At 35.6% G+C, this 16,799-nt stretch overlaps 1 protein-coding gene across 1 annotated transcript; it reads left to right on the top strand.

The window, feature by feature from the left end:
- Window positions 1–13,423: 13,423 nt before the first annotated feature.
- LOC110892174 (olee1-like protein) lies at window positions 13,424–13,979 on the top strand. Its single transcript, XM_022139459.2, has one exon. The coding sequence runs from the start codon at window positions 13,452–13,454 to the stop codon at window positions 13,977–13,979; it is 528 nt and encodes a 175-aa protein (XP_021995151.1). The 5' UTR covers window positions 13,424–13,451.
- Window positions 13,980–16,799: the final 2,820 nt, after the last annotated feature.

Below are 16,799 nucleotides of genomic sequence, written 5' to 3' on the forward strand. Positions count from 1 at the left end.
CTTAGAGAACAGGAACAAACATCTCATGTCCCGATCACACGAAGTATTAAACCCATATGATTCAAGATTTAAGATTAAAACTTCATAACTAGGGAAAAAAATAGATGGTAAAATTCAGACTTGAGCATAGTGGGTTAAGATAATATGATAGAACAAGATACAAATAAGTTTTGATAATATAAAATACATTTATGCTTTATAATAAAATAAAATACATTTAACTAACTGGCGATGAAATTAATTAAATCACTAGTTGCTTATTTACAATTAAGAGATCTTATTCATTTAGTATACTATTGCTATCTGTTATTATTTTTACTACTCATGTTTAAAATTTTAGGTTATTATGACAATACACCTCTTAAAATAATTTTATCCTCTAAATATATGGTACACAAACTACATGCTACGGTGACACTTCTTATAGATTTAAAATTCAAAGTTCAAAATAAGAATTCGATTATTCAAAAGGTTGGATTATTTAATATTCTAAAAATACTCAAAGTTGAGTAAGTGTCCTTTGTCTGTGAAGTTAAGGAATCTAATACAAACAAAACTAACTTCATCAAATTTCCTAAGCATGTATCCTCCACTAATTAATTAATACAGAGTTGTTATTTACAAACTCCACAAGGTAAACGGATATTAAATTTATTTAAATTCTAGCGCATTCAAAACCAGATTGAACATATAGAAAATATGAGTACTAAGACGTAAATGGATTTTGATAGGCACCGATCCACATAATAGGAATCCAAAAGCACACATATGTACATGTAATTCACGATTATGTTCGCGACCATAATTGTCAATTACCTTACATACATGCCCTAACGGTCCTCCCGATATGTATCTCAATGACCTACCAAAATTGTAAGGAAAGGAAAAGTGACGATTAATGGATGTCTTTCTTTTTTTTATCCTAAAAAAATAACGAAATGATCACTAAAGCATAGCGTTAATTATGCTAGGATATAAAACTGATGTGAAACATATTCAAGAGGATGTATGGAAGCTAGGTTCTTATGGCACGTAACTGGGTTCGTTCGATGACAGAGTCACTTCAATCGCGTTATCCACAATGTTCCGAGTCATTTGATGAATTCAATAATGAAATCACAATGATGATGGAATAACCATTCGATATAGTCGAGATACATTTAATGACTACGATTTTTTTTTAAATCAAGATAAGTAGCAAAACTATTTACTTTAAAGATCATTTGGATTTAATCGAAACTAATATTTTATCGAATTTAACAACTAATCATATATCCATTTTCTATAACTGGAAAATTTACATTTAAGAAACAAAGTAATTTAGATAACCTAGATATCAAAACAAAGTACTTCAAAACTCATGGAAATTTGGTGAACAGATATAGAACCAGAAGCGGAGATAAAAACCAACGCACAAACGAATACTGAGATAGATACTTAAAACATTTGCGGAATATACCTAAACACAAACTTTGAATCAAAAATAAAAATTGAAAACTAAAATTGACACTGTGACTAATAACGACACAAAACTGATGTGAATATTGCATATGATAGATACAACAAATATAGAAATAGAATCAGATACTCAACATGATCATAGACAAGTCTGGTAGCGATAGACAAAGGAAACACCTCTAGCAGATAGACCCAAGATGACAAAATGAAGAGTAGGAAGATTGATCAAAAGATATAATCCCAACCCAACGTCTACCCATTAACTCACAGGTTTACTTTTTAAGGTTTAAGTTTTCTACAGGAAAGAGGAGCATTTGCTCTGATACCATAATTGAAACACCCAAACCCCGCTAGGGCTGACGTGTCACTCTTACAGATATCAAAACTAAAAACCAATCCGTAACATTAAATAAAATATCCTAATTATATTTATTACATTACTGAAATAAAGAATCTTGACCAGCAACTTCCTAACGCCGCTCACTGAAATCCCAGATCATCCCATGTTACCTTTAAAACAAATAGGAAAAACACAAAAAGGAAAAATACGGCTGAGCCAAAAATTGCTCAGTAACGGAGAAATCGACAGTACAAGTAAAGTCATATCAGCGGAAGCAAAACACAACAGAACAAAACTGAGACTGAACCGAAACGGTCATTGACACGATTACTGGAAAAAATGCAGGCACATGACTGATGCAAAGACTGATACACGAACCGGTCTAAAACTGTAACGGAAACTGATACGAAAACAAAAGTAAGTGATATACATCACCGATACCGAACCCAACACAAAACTGATGTTGAGACTGATACATCGTTGGCCATGATGACTAGAACAATTTATCTTGTATAAACGAACTTATTTTAAAACATCGTTTAACTAATCTAGTATTCATATAAAAAGATTTTCTTACATATCAAATGAAACTTTTGAACAAATTAAATACTATTATTTTAAACAACATTAAATAATACTATTATTGTCAAAACAAGATACTTGGCAAAACTATTTTCTTAAAATAATTTATCAAATTATTTAGCGGATCATTGTTAGACAAAAATAACTAATTTTTTTAACTCTGAAAACTTACGTTTGAGACATAAAATAATTCAAATAACTTGGATCTCAAACCAAGTACTTATGACAATTTCATAAACCGACATTGGAAAGCAATACATAAACGAAAACAAATACGTAAACCGAAACATTTTAAATACCATCTAAAAATCCCCTAACCTTTAAAAGAAAAGAACTGTCAAAATTATCATCTTTAAGTAAATGTTTGTATTAATATTAATATCTATTAATTAATCATATTCCGTAAGTGATTATATAATAAAATAATTATTTTTGTAGCTTTGAAGATTTATGTTCAATAACCTAAATAATCGGATACCCTAAGTTTAAAAGTAGAATAATTTTAATTCTTACAAAACTTATTAAATCGATCGAGAGAATTGACATGAAACCAAGACAGAGACAGATTCAACGACAAGTATAGAACAACGATTGAATCAAATACTGAATACAGGTACTGACATATGCAAACTATACGTATAACACAACACGGAATCGAAATCAAAATTGAGACTCATATTGGGACGAAACTAAAACAGACACTGAGTCAAAACAGACATAACTAATATAGAACATAATCGGATATTGAACATAATTAGAAGCATTATTAACTCTATATCGAAAACATGACCAGATGCGTACAAAACATATCAGAACATATACTGAACCTAATCGGAAGCATAACCCGATACATGATCGGAAGCATAATCAGATGTGTACAAAACATATCAGACATATGTCTGAACATAATCGGAAGCAAAATCTGATACTTAATCAGAAGTATAATCAGACGCGTACAAAACATTCAGACATATCAGAACAAATACAAATACTGAACATATTCATATACAGAAACATATACTAACTTACACGTCAGATGTATATCAACAGAACAAATCGTGTAATAATAGAAGCACCCAGAGCTACAAACAAACAGAGTGGTACACAGGTAGCTACTCTATATACCTATGAGACGGTGAGTGTGGCGTATACCCATTATTCCATCTCCAGACAACAGACAATAGACTCAAACTCAGAGCTAAGATCGATCTATACGCCTCTAGGGCCAAGGTGCTACACAAGCACGAGCTAGAGACGCCGTGAACCTTTATTACGCACTGTCACGATAAGTGCCATGCCGTTGACGCCCAAACGGCAAGCCAGACATGCTCGGGTGACAGGGTACAAATACTAAGGCCTTGTAAATAATCAACAGGCAACTAAAATAAAACTTACGGGAACATGCGACCATGAATACAAGTCTGAGGTATGACATGCTACGACATAATAATAATCAAACAAGATGATACTAGAGATAACGAATAATTTCCAAAACACTAAAAGTATCAAAGTAACATAATAAAGAATTATTGAAGACCGACCACGATAACAAAACTACAAACTAACGGATACAAATTTATATATATACTATGATGAAAATGAAACAAAATCCGTACCAACAAGAAACGAAAATAAAATAATACTACGATGTAAAAGAAACAGAATCCGTACCTTAATTTAGCAAAGCAAAGCCACAACAAATCGTCTTTAACGAGTACGCGAACCTATATATTTTAGTTATTTTCGGGTCACATATATGAATCACTAAGCTGGTCATCTGTCAATTTCCGACGACAAGGAGCTTACGGATTGATATCTAGTTATTCAGGTTTTGAAACTTAAAGCGTTATACGGATGATTTTATTTGATATTAACACTTCCATGTCTAAATCAAATTTCTTATTACAGAAATCATTTAAATATTAGTGCCACCAAAAACTTAACATTTAGAATTCCATATTCAAATCAAAGGCTCATGGATCTTATTATTAATACACGTATAGAATGTAACCTAAACAAATAAAATAATAAAAAAATTGAATCTGATCTCTTATATAAAGGCATTAGATTCAAGAGATCGTTTTACCAAAGTAAATGATAGTATAAGTTTTACTAAAAAAATAATAAATAAAATAAAAATTATTTTTAATACACATATAAACTCTATTTTATGTTTTTACACCTATATGGGTAAAAGCTTGAAGACTCCAAACATGGCTTTGGCTTTATGTTTCATCTTCTTTGTAAAGCATCAGGTCGTCGAAAACATTGAAACAAAAACAAAATTAGCATAAACATTTTAAAATAGGATGCGGGTTCGATTTGATACCTCAGTTGCCAAATGGTGCTGTCAGGGGACCAACGATTAACGCTTCAGATGATGATCATACGGAACTGAATCGAGGTGAATAACAATGGTTATTCATGGTTTACGCACGTCTGATCTCGAATCAAACCGAATTGAAAGGGATGCGAGTGGTGATCCGCGGTAGCGACCCTGGTTCGTGGTGGCAGAAGGTGGCGCTGAGACGGTGTGTGGTGATGATGTGGCGGCGTTTAACAAGGAATAAGGTAGAAGTCATTGTGAGGAGTTCGAATGCGGGGTCAAAGTGATTAAGGTTGGCTAAGAGGAGTAATTCCCAAATCTTCGCCCGGATCGTTTGACGGAGATAACCATTTAAATTTTGAATGGAATCTGGATAAAGATGAACGATAAACGGGTGCGGGATTTGGAAATTTTGAAAGCTGGAATGGAAGGTTAATAATGGAAATGCAATAACGATTTGCTATTTCCTTTGTCTAACCACAATTATTGTTATTATATATTATTTTATTTCTTTCTCTAAATAAACACAATTTTATTCGAAATGATCGAATCTTGCATAAGATAATTTACCATTTCAAATTTCAGCTATACAGTTATTGATCCAATACCAAGTATAATGTTCAGGCTAATTTATTCATGATACATAATTTTTCAACTATTTATACGATTAGATTAACATCATATTTAAAAAAAAAAAAACACAATCATTAGTGTACAAAAGATTAGAAAAATTAAAATGAATTATTTGCATAAGGATCAAATAGTAGTATACATGATTAAAATATAACTATATAATAAAAATATAACGTATTAGTAAAGATATATACATAAACGTCTAATAAAATTATTACTAAAATTTCTGGATATTACATAAATTGCATAGTATTCACTGATTTCTTCAGAAATGTTTACCTTATCGAACAGAATTTGGAATTCATCGCAATACTTGCTAACCGTACTTTCTTGTATCAAGGACATTATCTGGTCCAAAGCATCTTCCATGGTACTCGCTGAATATTGAATTTGATTTGTAGTTGCCTAATCTTGATATGTTGTTGCCCTCACTTCGGTTGTTACCGTAGAAACCCGAAACCTAACCCTAACCCACGGTCGAGAGGAAAGGAAGCTCTGATACCATTGATACGAACACAATTGGTAATCAAAGTATGCAAGATCGATAAAGAGAACAAGAAGAACAAGAGAAGAAGGAGGGTAAAACCCAATTCAATTCATCGATAGCTTCTGTTCCGTTCATAATATGTTTATGTAAACAACCTAATCAACAAACTAACTAAGAACACACTATACTATACAACAATTACATTTTGGTCCCTCTACTTACTTTGACACGTATCATTTTACAAGCAATATAACAAAACTTGATAAAGAAATACCACACTCAATAATATTCATATAAAAGAGAAGAAACCGAATTTTCTATAGATTTAAACGATTTGCATTTGCTCTCGTTTTATAGATTTAATCTCCATATCTCAATTTTCTTTCAGAAAATATTTGTGGTGCTTATTCATAACTGATTTTTGTTTGAAAAGATTTCTGAAGTTCGTTTAGATTACCCAGGCAAACTTCACAATGTTCCAATTCTACATGCAACGTTTAGATTACCTATAACAGAGTTAACCCTCATGTCCTCACGAGACTACTCACAAGCCCAAACTTAACCCAGTTTAAACCTAATAAACTTTTAAAAAATGAGGCCCTTCCAAACCGGCGGCCCAAAGCGAAAGCTTTATTATGCTTACTCTTAGGCCGGCCCTGTATAAAAGCAATCCGACTTTGGAGAAGGTGGCGAACATTGAAAGCGTCTTCGTTAGACAAACCTTGTGGTTATCTATTTGTAAGGATTGATGGGCTATCAACAACCCTTAGTGGTTACCCTTAGTGGTTATAGACGATGTATATATTACTTGGCTCACACCGATACAGTTACTTTATGCATTTAGGGTAATTCTGATTATCTTTTTTTTTTTACTTTTCATGTTATTTATAATCATGTTTGGCTAAATCTTTTAAATTGTTATTTCAATGTTTTGAATATTTGAAGCATTTCCGAGGAGTTCCAATACAAAAGGGGATTGCATCAAGGGGATCCTCTTTCCCCATTCCTATTCATAATTGCGATGGAAGCACTACATGTAATGATGGGCAAGGCCGAATCAACGGGATTATTCTCGGGAGTGAAGCTACCAGGGGAGGAGATAACAATAACTCATTTACTATTTGCGGATGACTCAATTTTTGTGGGGGAATGGGAAGAGAGTAACATAAAAAATCTGAGACGGATACTAAGATGCTACTACTTAGTGTCCGGCCTCAAAGTAAACCCGAAAAAAAGTCAAATGAGGAAGAGATTGTCTCTAAGGCGGAAAGTTTTGGGTTCAAACCAGGAACATTTCCATTTACATATCTGGGTTTAAAAGTAGGTGCAAATATGAACCGTGTGCAAAACTGGAAGGAAGTAATAGATACATTCAATAGGAGACTATCAAACTGGAAAGCAAAATTGTTATCTTTTGCTGGAAGGGCAATTCTGGTGAAATCGGTACTCGGAAGCCTACCAAATTACTATCTTTCTTTGTATAAATGTCCGGTTGCCATAATAAAAGTTTTAGAAGGAATAAGGAGGAAATTTCTATTGGGGGGGGGGGATAACGCGAATAGAAAGATGAGGTGGATTAAGTGGAAAAAATTGTAGCAGCCAAGAGGTTTGGGGGCTCGGTATAGGGAGTATTAGAGACCTAAATTTAGCGTTGTTGGTTAAGTGGTGGTGGCGGTTAAAAACAGAACCGCACCAGTTATGGGCAAAAGTAATAGGTGCAATCCATAAAAATAAGAGAAGAATTTCAGTGGTCCCATTGAAAAATGATTACACAGGGGTATGGAAAACAATTGTGGAAGTTAGAAAAGACATGTCAAAGAGGGGAGTGGAAATCGAGAAAAATCTCACAAGTAAAATAGGCGTCGGTGACAAAACGATGTTCTGGATAGATGTGTGGATTGGAGAGAGTTCTTTGAGAGAAAAATTTCCTTTACTTTATGATCTTGTAAAAAATAAAAGAGCTAAAATAGAAGAGTGTTACAAACGAATCAATGGGGGCATTCTTTGGGATTGGGCTTGGTCGAGGATACCTAGAACAGAAGACGAAAGACAACAAGCTGAGGAACTATTGGGAATCCTAAATCTGATCAGATTGGCGGAAGGAAGCGACATGTGAGTGTGGAGTGGAGATAATAATCAAAGCTTCTCGGTTAAAAGTGTACGGACTACGTTGGAAAGGAACATAAACTTAAATGAACCGGCGGACAATTATTTTTGGAACAACTGGGCCGCCCAGAAATGTAGTATGTTCGTATGGAGAGCTCTGAAAGGGAGGATACCGACGGCAACTCAATTAAGGGAAAAAGGAGTACCGATACCATCGGGTATATGTAGAATGTGTGATCGAGAAGAAGAGACGTCGGACCATGTCCTTGTAAAATGTAGAGGCAAAAGGTGTATGGGAACAAATTGGGTTATGGGTTAAGGCACCAACAATCATACAACAGGAGACATTAGGGGAAATATTCAATGCACTCGAGGATCAAAACTGGCCGAAGAAAAGAAAGAAGGCGGTGCATGCTATTTTCTTGCTGACAATGTGGCTCATTTGGAAAAAACGGAACGAGAAGATATTTCAAGGAAGAAACAGGGGCGGACGTAAGAGAAAGGCAAGGTGGGCGGGCGCACCCGCGGGAAAAAAAAATTTAGTGCTAAGTTCCGTCGAAAATCCCGTCCGCACCCCTTGGAATTTTCCGTCCGCACCCCTTGGAATTTTCCGTCCGCACCTCTTGCAATTTTTCGTCTGCAACCCTTAGGTAAAAAGTATTATCAATTTATATTTTAAATTTTTTTTAGTAAACTCTTATTTTTTTTAAATATTACCTAAATTATATAACTTTTAATACCTAAATAAGTAAACCCAAATACTCAATACCTTTAACTAGCTCACTACTAAGTCTTAGCCCAATAAACAAACCCAACAAATTAACAACATTTCAAACCAAAATAAAATAAACAAGCCCAAAACCCTTACAAATTGTCTCTCGCTCTCTCTATACCACCGTAATCAGCCATCATACCACCGCCGATCGAACACGGGTAAATTTCTTTGTTATTTTTGATGAATTTTGGCTGATTTTTTGGTTGATATTGGCCGCATACTAACCATGACAGTAGACATGTGCTTCGTTTTGTTTTTCATTATGTTATATGATGGGTTATATTTTGTTAGTGATGATATTTTGCCTTTTTTTATAGCCGCATACACCACATAGTAGATCTGGTTGGTTATATTTGTTAGTGAAGAATGTTTGGCTTTTTCTTTTTATGGTGTATATGTTGTTTAGATGATTTTTAGGGTTATTTACATTATGATTTCTAGGGCTTGAATAGTTGATATATTATGTAATATGTTATGAAGCCATGTTTTGGATAGATTTCAAAAAATGAAAACCCGTAGGATGACGTTTTAATTATGTTTGTAACATGGTTTGACATATTTTTGATGATTATATAAATTTAGTTCGATATTCTTTTGTTTTACATGACGCGACCCGACCCGATACGAACCGATTTTTTACTTATATACCTTGGGGCTTAAAATTTTTAAAAATTGTCCGCACCCCCATGGAAAAATTTCTGGGTCCACCACTGGGAAGAAATGGCGAAAATTTTAAAATGATCGAAGAAATAGAAGAAGAATCGTATCAATGGATGAAGTATAAATCGAAGGTACAACTAAATTCTTGGGAGAGTTGGGTATACTTTTCATGGTGTAGTTAAAATTTATTGCCTAACGTTGCTGTAAGTTTCCTTGTATAGCCATAGCATCTTGCTATGTGCTTATTGTTTTGAGTAATAAAGGTTTCGTGTTGCCATTCAAAAAAAGAATATTTGAAGCATTACCATATTCCTTAAAGATTGGAAAGATGGCAAGATTCCATGTGCTAGTATCTATAATGTGAATGATTTTCTATGTTAATTAGACTTTGATTCATTTACTTTAATGAGGATAGCATTATTTATGTTCAAACCTCCTATATGGGAGGGCTCTTGCAAAATTTCATGTCAATCTGAAGACGTTTGATGGGGTGCTTCCGTGAATACATAATGTCTAGTTATGTCACTTTGTCGTTCGTATGTTTGTGCAACACACATATGGTTGTTGAGTAAGTCGGTGCATAGACAAGGCAACAACCAAACCAGGGGCGGACCTAGCATGTTACTAGGGGTAGCCCTGCTACCCTTTGACGTTCCGGCGTTAGTGTAAATTTTGGAAAAAAAAATTGACGTTTTTTCGATTCCGTTACCCATTTTATATGAAACATTGTCCATCTAAAGATTTTTTAGATCCGTCACTGAACCGACAAGGTTATACCGAGAACCAAGCTAGCCTTGTGTCACGATCCGCCTAAATACAAAACTTTTTTCGTGAGTTCCGGAAGATTCCGGAACACTAAGGAGGTGTCTAGGGCTGCCCGGAAGTTTCCGGAACAGCCTACAAGTTGCTGGAACAATCTGGCACCATCGGAAGGTTCTAGAACAGCCTTTAAGGATCTAGAAAGGGCTGATATTTCCGCATCCAAGAATCCTCTAGAAAACCCATGAAATCACTTAGAAAGCATAGATATTTTGAAGGAACATTCTAGAATGCAGCTTATAAAAATCCAAGATATTTTGTATAGAATTCTCTAGTTAGAGAATTCTCTAGAATAGCTAACTAGTATAAATAGGTGAAAGGGTCTCATTTGGAGATCACCCAACATCTTAACAAGTTACCACACTTGTACTTGTAAACTCTCCCTTGTAAACATCGTGTAATCAATACTAAGTTGTTTCTTTGTAAGCAACACTTGCAATCATCACTTGATTCCCACAAAACCTTATCATCGTTGGGCACAAAAGCTTAACTTAGATCAAGTCTAAGTCGATATACGTGAGTCAGAAGTTACTCCGTGACAAGTGGTATCAGAGCGGGACGATTCATTCGGGATGGCAACCGAAACAAAAGGCGATGAAAGACGCACCACTAAGAAAGAACGAGAGGCAACATATGACAAGCGCATTGGTGACACCGAGGTGGCAGTCACTGAATTGGGTGCACAACTCGATCTTGCATTCCAACGAGTACAAGCGTTGGAAACTGATTTCGAAACTTTCAAAGACGACGTCAAGTCTCTCATGGGAGTTTGGCGTCACGAGCTTACGATATTGTTCAAGGAGGAAATGTCGAAGCTACAAAATGAGGTGGAGAATAGTATTCGAGATTGTCACCACAGCTTCTTGGACCTAGAAGCAAAAGTGAAGGAAAATAAACAAGTAGTTGTGCATTCAGCCAACACCGATCTCTTCACTCCTAGGGTGGAGATCCCAAAACCATCTCCGTTCCTTGGCAAAAGAGAAGCACGAGCGGTTGACGACTTCGTATGGGAGATGGAACAATACTTGGGTGGAGTGCAAATCAAGGACGATGCCACCAAAATCAAGACGGCCAGCATGTACCTAAAAGACACAGCAGCACTATGGTGGAGACGTCGCTACACGGACATCACCAAAGGTACGTGCACTATTAACACTTGGGCTGAATTTGTCCAAGAACTAAAGAAACAATTCTACCCGGTCAATGCTGAGCACGAAGCTAGGAGCAAATTGAGAAAGCTCAAGCATACCGGAACCCTCAAGGACTATGTCAAAGAATTCACAACACTTGTCCTTGAAATCCCCGATCTGTCGGAAAAGGATTCCCTTTTCTACTTCCTCGACGGGTTACAATATTGGGCTAGAACAGAATTGGATCGTCGCAATGTTCAAGATTTAGCTACTGCCATCGCCGTAGCTGAAAGCTTGATCGATCTTAAAGAAAAACGCCCAAACAAACCCGTAGTCGAAGAACCTGATGACGACATTGGTGGGGGAGCAAAACAAAGTTACACTCGGAGGATAGAAGGTCCAAAACCCCCAAGATACAACAACAACCAACCTGCGAGAAGAGGATGCTTCATTTGCGAAGGGCCGCACGATGCACGCGATTGTCCAAAGAAGTCTAAGTTAACAGCCCTTATCAGGGCTGAAGACGATGAAGCCGAAGATAGCGGGGAGGCTCGTCTAGGAGCGATGCAACTCCAAGTCCTTAATGCTTTAAGGACACAACAAACAAAGCCGCTAAGAATAGCCCATGAACGCTCGAGTAAGACCAAGGAAAATTCTACAAATGAGGACCCAAAAGGCCTTCGATTCATAACACTCGAGATTAACGGGCAACACGCAAAAGCCTTAGTTGATACCGGAGCCAGTCACAATTTCATTACTAGGGACGAGGCCAAAAGACTTGGTTTACGGATCAGCACGCAAGGGGGACTAATGATGAAGGCTGTTGGCGGAGACCCCAAAGTAATCGAAGGAGTCACCTATAACGCTAAGGCCAAGGTCGGGACATGGAACGGAAAGGTCACTTTCTCGGTCGTTCCCATGGATGACTACAAGATCGTGCTCGGGATGGCATTCTTCCGGAGATCCAACGTCATTCCAGCACCCTTTCTCAACACCATGTACATCATTAAGGGCAAAGAAGTTCACACGGCACCCTTGGAGACGGATATAAGGTACCAACACAAAGCATTATCCGCCATGCGGATCGTGAGAACAAGGCATCAGCCACGCAAGTACCACGACGAGGACATCGTGAATTTAGGTGGGGGAGAATGTCACGATCCGCCTAAATACAAAACTTTTTTCGTGAGTTCCGGAAGATTCCGGAACACTAAGGAGGTGTCTAGGGCTGCCCGGAAGTTTCCGGAACAGCCTACAAGTTGCTGGAACAATCTGGCACCATCGGAAGGTTCTAGAACAGCCTTTAAGGATCTAGAAAGGGCTGATATTTCCGCATCCAAGAATCCTCTAGAAAACCCATGAAATCACTTAGAAAGCATAGATATTTTGAAGGAACATTCTAGAATGCAGCTTATAAAAATCCAAGATATTTTGTATAGAATTCTCTAGTTAGAGAATTCTCTAGAATAGCTAACTAGTATAAATAGGTGAAAGGGTCTCATTTGAAGATCACCCAACATCTTAACAAGTTACCACACTTGTACTTGTAAACTCTCCCTTGTAAACATCGTGTAATCAATACTAAGTTGTTTCTTTGTAAGCAACACTTGCAATCATCACTTGATTCCCACAAAACCTTATCATCGTTGGGCACAAAAGCTTAACTTAGATCAAGTCTAAGTCGATACACGTGAGTCAGAAGTTACTCCGTGACACTTGGCTACGTAAAATATTTTGATTTCTAAGTTATGCAATATTAATGGTATAACATTTTTTTGAGATTTCAAAATCACAAGATTTCTGTTTTCCTTACAATTAGATGCACAAGTGTATGTCGTCAAGGAAAACAATTGGCCAAAAAAGATATAAGACTTCCGTAGAGATGAGAGGGAAACGATATAAACATAACTTTTTTTAGTTATGTTTAAAAAAAACATTAATTTTTCAAATTTTATTATTGGCAAAAATTGGAAGCCTAACCTCCATTCCCGCCAATTCCTCTCAACCTCTTCCTACCCCATCAAACCCCCCTCCTCAATGCCTCCCCTCAACTCCCCCTCCTCCCACCACCACCACCACCGCCGCCACCGCCACCGCCACCACCACCACCAATCACCCTTTTTTCTAACCGAAAAATGACAAATTTCGCGGCGATCTTGGCCCCCTTCGTCACCATTCTCTCAATCATCAGTCCGGTGACTTCTCGGGCCACAGCCGCAACTTCTCCGGCCCCCGCCCCATCATTAACCAGCAAAGAATCGTTCATCGTCCAAGGCAAAGTTTATTGCGACCCGTGTCGAATTCAATTCCCTACCAAACTCAGCTACCCCCTCCCTAACACAAAAGTGGTCCTCCGGTGCACTAATCGTGACACCGGTGCCCAAACCTATACCGCGGAGGGAAAAACCGATGCTAAAGGCATGTACACCCTCAACGCCACCGGGGACCACGAGGAGGAGATCTGCGATGTTCGGATTAAGGAAAGCCCAAATAGCAAGTGCCCGGAGTTGATGGACGATGAGAGCATTGCTCGCGTTTCGTTGACTGATAAAAATGGCGTTCGAGGCAAAGCGCGAATGGCTAATCCCATCGGATTCATGGTTAAAGAGATTGATCCTCGCTGTAAGGAGGTTCTTGCCGAGATTGGTATCATCGGAATTTAACTCCGGTTGTATATTGTAGATTTCTTTAGATTTAAATTAATAATAATCATATATGATTATAAACAAGTTTATATTTTATTTATAAATCTTTAGTTTTAAATTATATTTTTGGAGCTTGTGTAAAATCATTGTTTTAGATGACTTTTAAAAAAGTTAATTCTGTTTGGTTTTATCTTTCGTAAAACATGACTATAGACTTTTGCTACGATGTTTAAAACTGACTGAACCGGCCAAATCAATCTTAAACGGCTAGTTTGACTTTGACTGGCTAGGAGTAATACGATTCGGTTTAAGGTTGAAAAACTTTGTTTTAAGGTTTGGAATGGTACTAGCCCGTCAACCGAACTGTCCATGATACTATTATCAAAATGTTTGTATATCTATATAATTTTTTTATAAAAAAAAGGCTTCCCCTAACAATATTCTAACCAATTTCATTCTGTTATATTTTGTATTTATTTTTTCTCATAAACCCTTTGATATTTAATGTATTAATTTTTTTCTCATAAACCCTTTGATATTTATAAGGTTTTCTAAGCCTGTTATTTTATTAAACTTTGATATAGAATGGTACGATACATTGTTAAAAAAAAAAAAAAAAAAAAAAAAAAAAAAAAAAAAAAAAACCGATCAAAAACACCAAAACCAAACCATTTTGCTCGGTTTGACCAGCTCGGCAGGTTTGATTTTGTTTTTCAAAAACAATAGTTACCAATTGAGCTTAAACTACGGATAATGGCATATGCAAGTTTAATTCGTGTAACAAAAGTTATCTTTGGATTAAAACTACAACACTGTATTTTTGTCATTTTATTTCAGTTTCCACCAAAAAAATTCCAAATAAAAAAAATTACTTAGTCAAAAATTAAGTTTAGTTTTTGTAGAGGTTGTGAGTGTTTAATCTCCACCCTAAGCTGAAAGAAAAAGATATGACTAAAAACATGTTTGGTTTCTTGTGAAGAAAAATAAACCTTAATTTCTGCATGATCTCATCCAACATTCAAGCTTACAGCCTACTAATCTGATAAAGTAAAAGCAACATAACCAAATTCACATAGCCGTTTTGGTTCATATAACTACTAGAAAAATGACGATCTTTAATGCCCTTTTCCGTTACAAATGCGTTGCAAATTCCGCTTTGTTACGGATTTGCACCAAAACCTTGACGCTAGAACAAGCCCCGTTGAAAAGCATTTACAACACATTTATTACGCATTTTTTCAACCTAATTATGATGAAAAATTGGTGTTGGAAATTTGTGAAGCATTTCCTACACATTTCCTTATTTTATTAGTAAAGTTTTGTGACACATTTGTAAAGAAATATTTGAAAAAAATGCAATGCATTTGCAACGGAATATGTAAAAAAAATGCAACGCATTTGTAAGGGAATATGTGAAAAAATTGCAACGCATTTGTAACGTAATATTAAAAAAGAAAAAAAAAACTGAAAAATCCAATCAATCAAATAACCTACACAAATTTAATACAAATTTTCAATCTATACAGATTAGAGCATTTCACATCAAGTGATCGATCGATAAGAACAAACTCTCAGAATTCACAAAAAACACGATCAAGTTTTCAAATATTACCTTAGGTTTTAGATCGACTGTGCAATTGAAACTTCCTATCCCTAAAATACGGAAACAAAACAGAGCGACTTTGACTTAAGATCGCAACACAACTAGATGACGATTTTCGCATAATATGTTCGGAGGAACTAGAAGCATCCGTACGGTGCAAGATCTTTTGGCGTCGTCTTATGCACGTTTGCAGCCACAACAGTCATGCCTTAGGTTTCTCTAACTTCTCTTTCTCAATCCTGGTTCTGTCAATATTCAGGTTGGTGATTGGATCTGCCACCACAGTTGTTAAAAGCGAGCGCTTCAAGCGCCTAGGCGCAATTCTAAGGAGCATCTCATTAAATGCGCTTCTATCTCCTAGGTAATTAAAGAGCAACATAATTTTTTTATTAAATTTCGAAATTCTTTATTACCCACGCACAATTAATATTAATTAATTCAGTTTTTTACTTAATACAAAATTATTTATTAGTTTATTAATTGCAATAAATGCACAATTAATGTTAATTAATGAACTTATTCACTAACTAATAACATTTTCTGAAGTTTTTTTCCAAACTAGTGTTGGTGGAGAAAATATTTACCATTTTGGTGTTCTCTTAAAAATATTTACCAAACTAGTGTTTTTCATTTATTTTGTACTTACCTTTTTCTTTAATTAACATATTATACTTTATTTATTCATTTATTTTTTTTATTGTAGTTACATTTTGTTTATTAAGTAATATATAAATAGAACGAACATATGATAAACTTACATTTCAGATGAATATTGAATAAATTCATATTCTTTTTATATAAAATACAAACCAAGTCGTGGATTTCCTCATTCTTATGATAAAATACAAAGATTGAAATCTTAAATTAAGTTGTAATATAATAAGCATAAGTAATATTGCGTAGTTTTAATGTTGACTTTTGTCACTTTGTATGCGATTTCATAGTTTAGTGACGGAAAAACAAGTCGAGCAAAAAGATTATATTGTGGGATTTCATAGTCTTTTGTAGAATAAATTAAAAAAAACGTTTATAAATGGGTTTGTTTTACGTAATGAAGCCAGATTAATATATCTAGTATATAGTATTACATTATATTCAAAACGAGATAAAAAGGGTTGTATTCACTGAACAAACGTGTTTTCAATATGAACGGGATTAAAAGTTTTATTTTGCTTGATACTGGACCGTACTCGACTCGCTTTTATTTCCCTTTTTTAATTGTATACTGTATTGAT

The sequence above is a fragment of the Helianthus annuus genome, chromosome 11 (genome assembly GCF_002127325.2).
Source record: "Helianthus annuus cultivar XRQ/B chromosome 11, HanXRQr2.0-SUNRISE, whole genome shotgun sequence".
Classification (NCBI taxonomy): domain Eukaryota; kingdom Viridiplantae; phylum Streptophyta; class Magnoliopsida; order Asterales; family Asteraceae; genus Helianthus; species Helianthus annuus.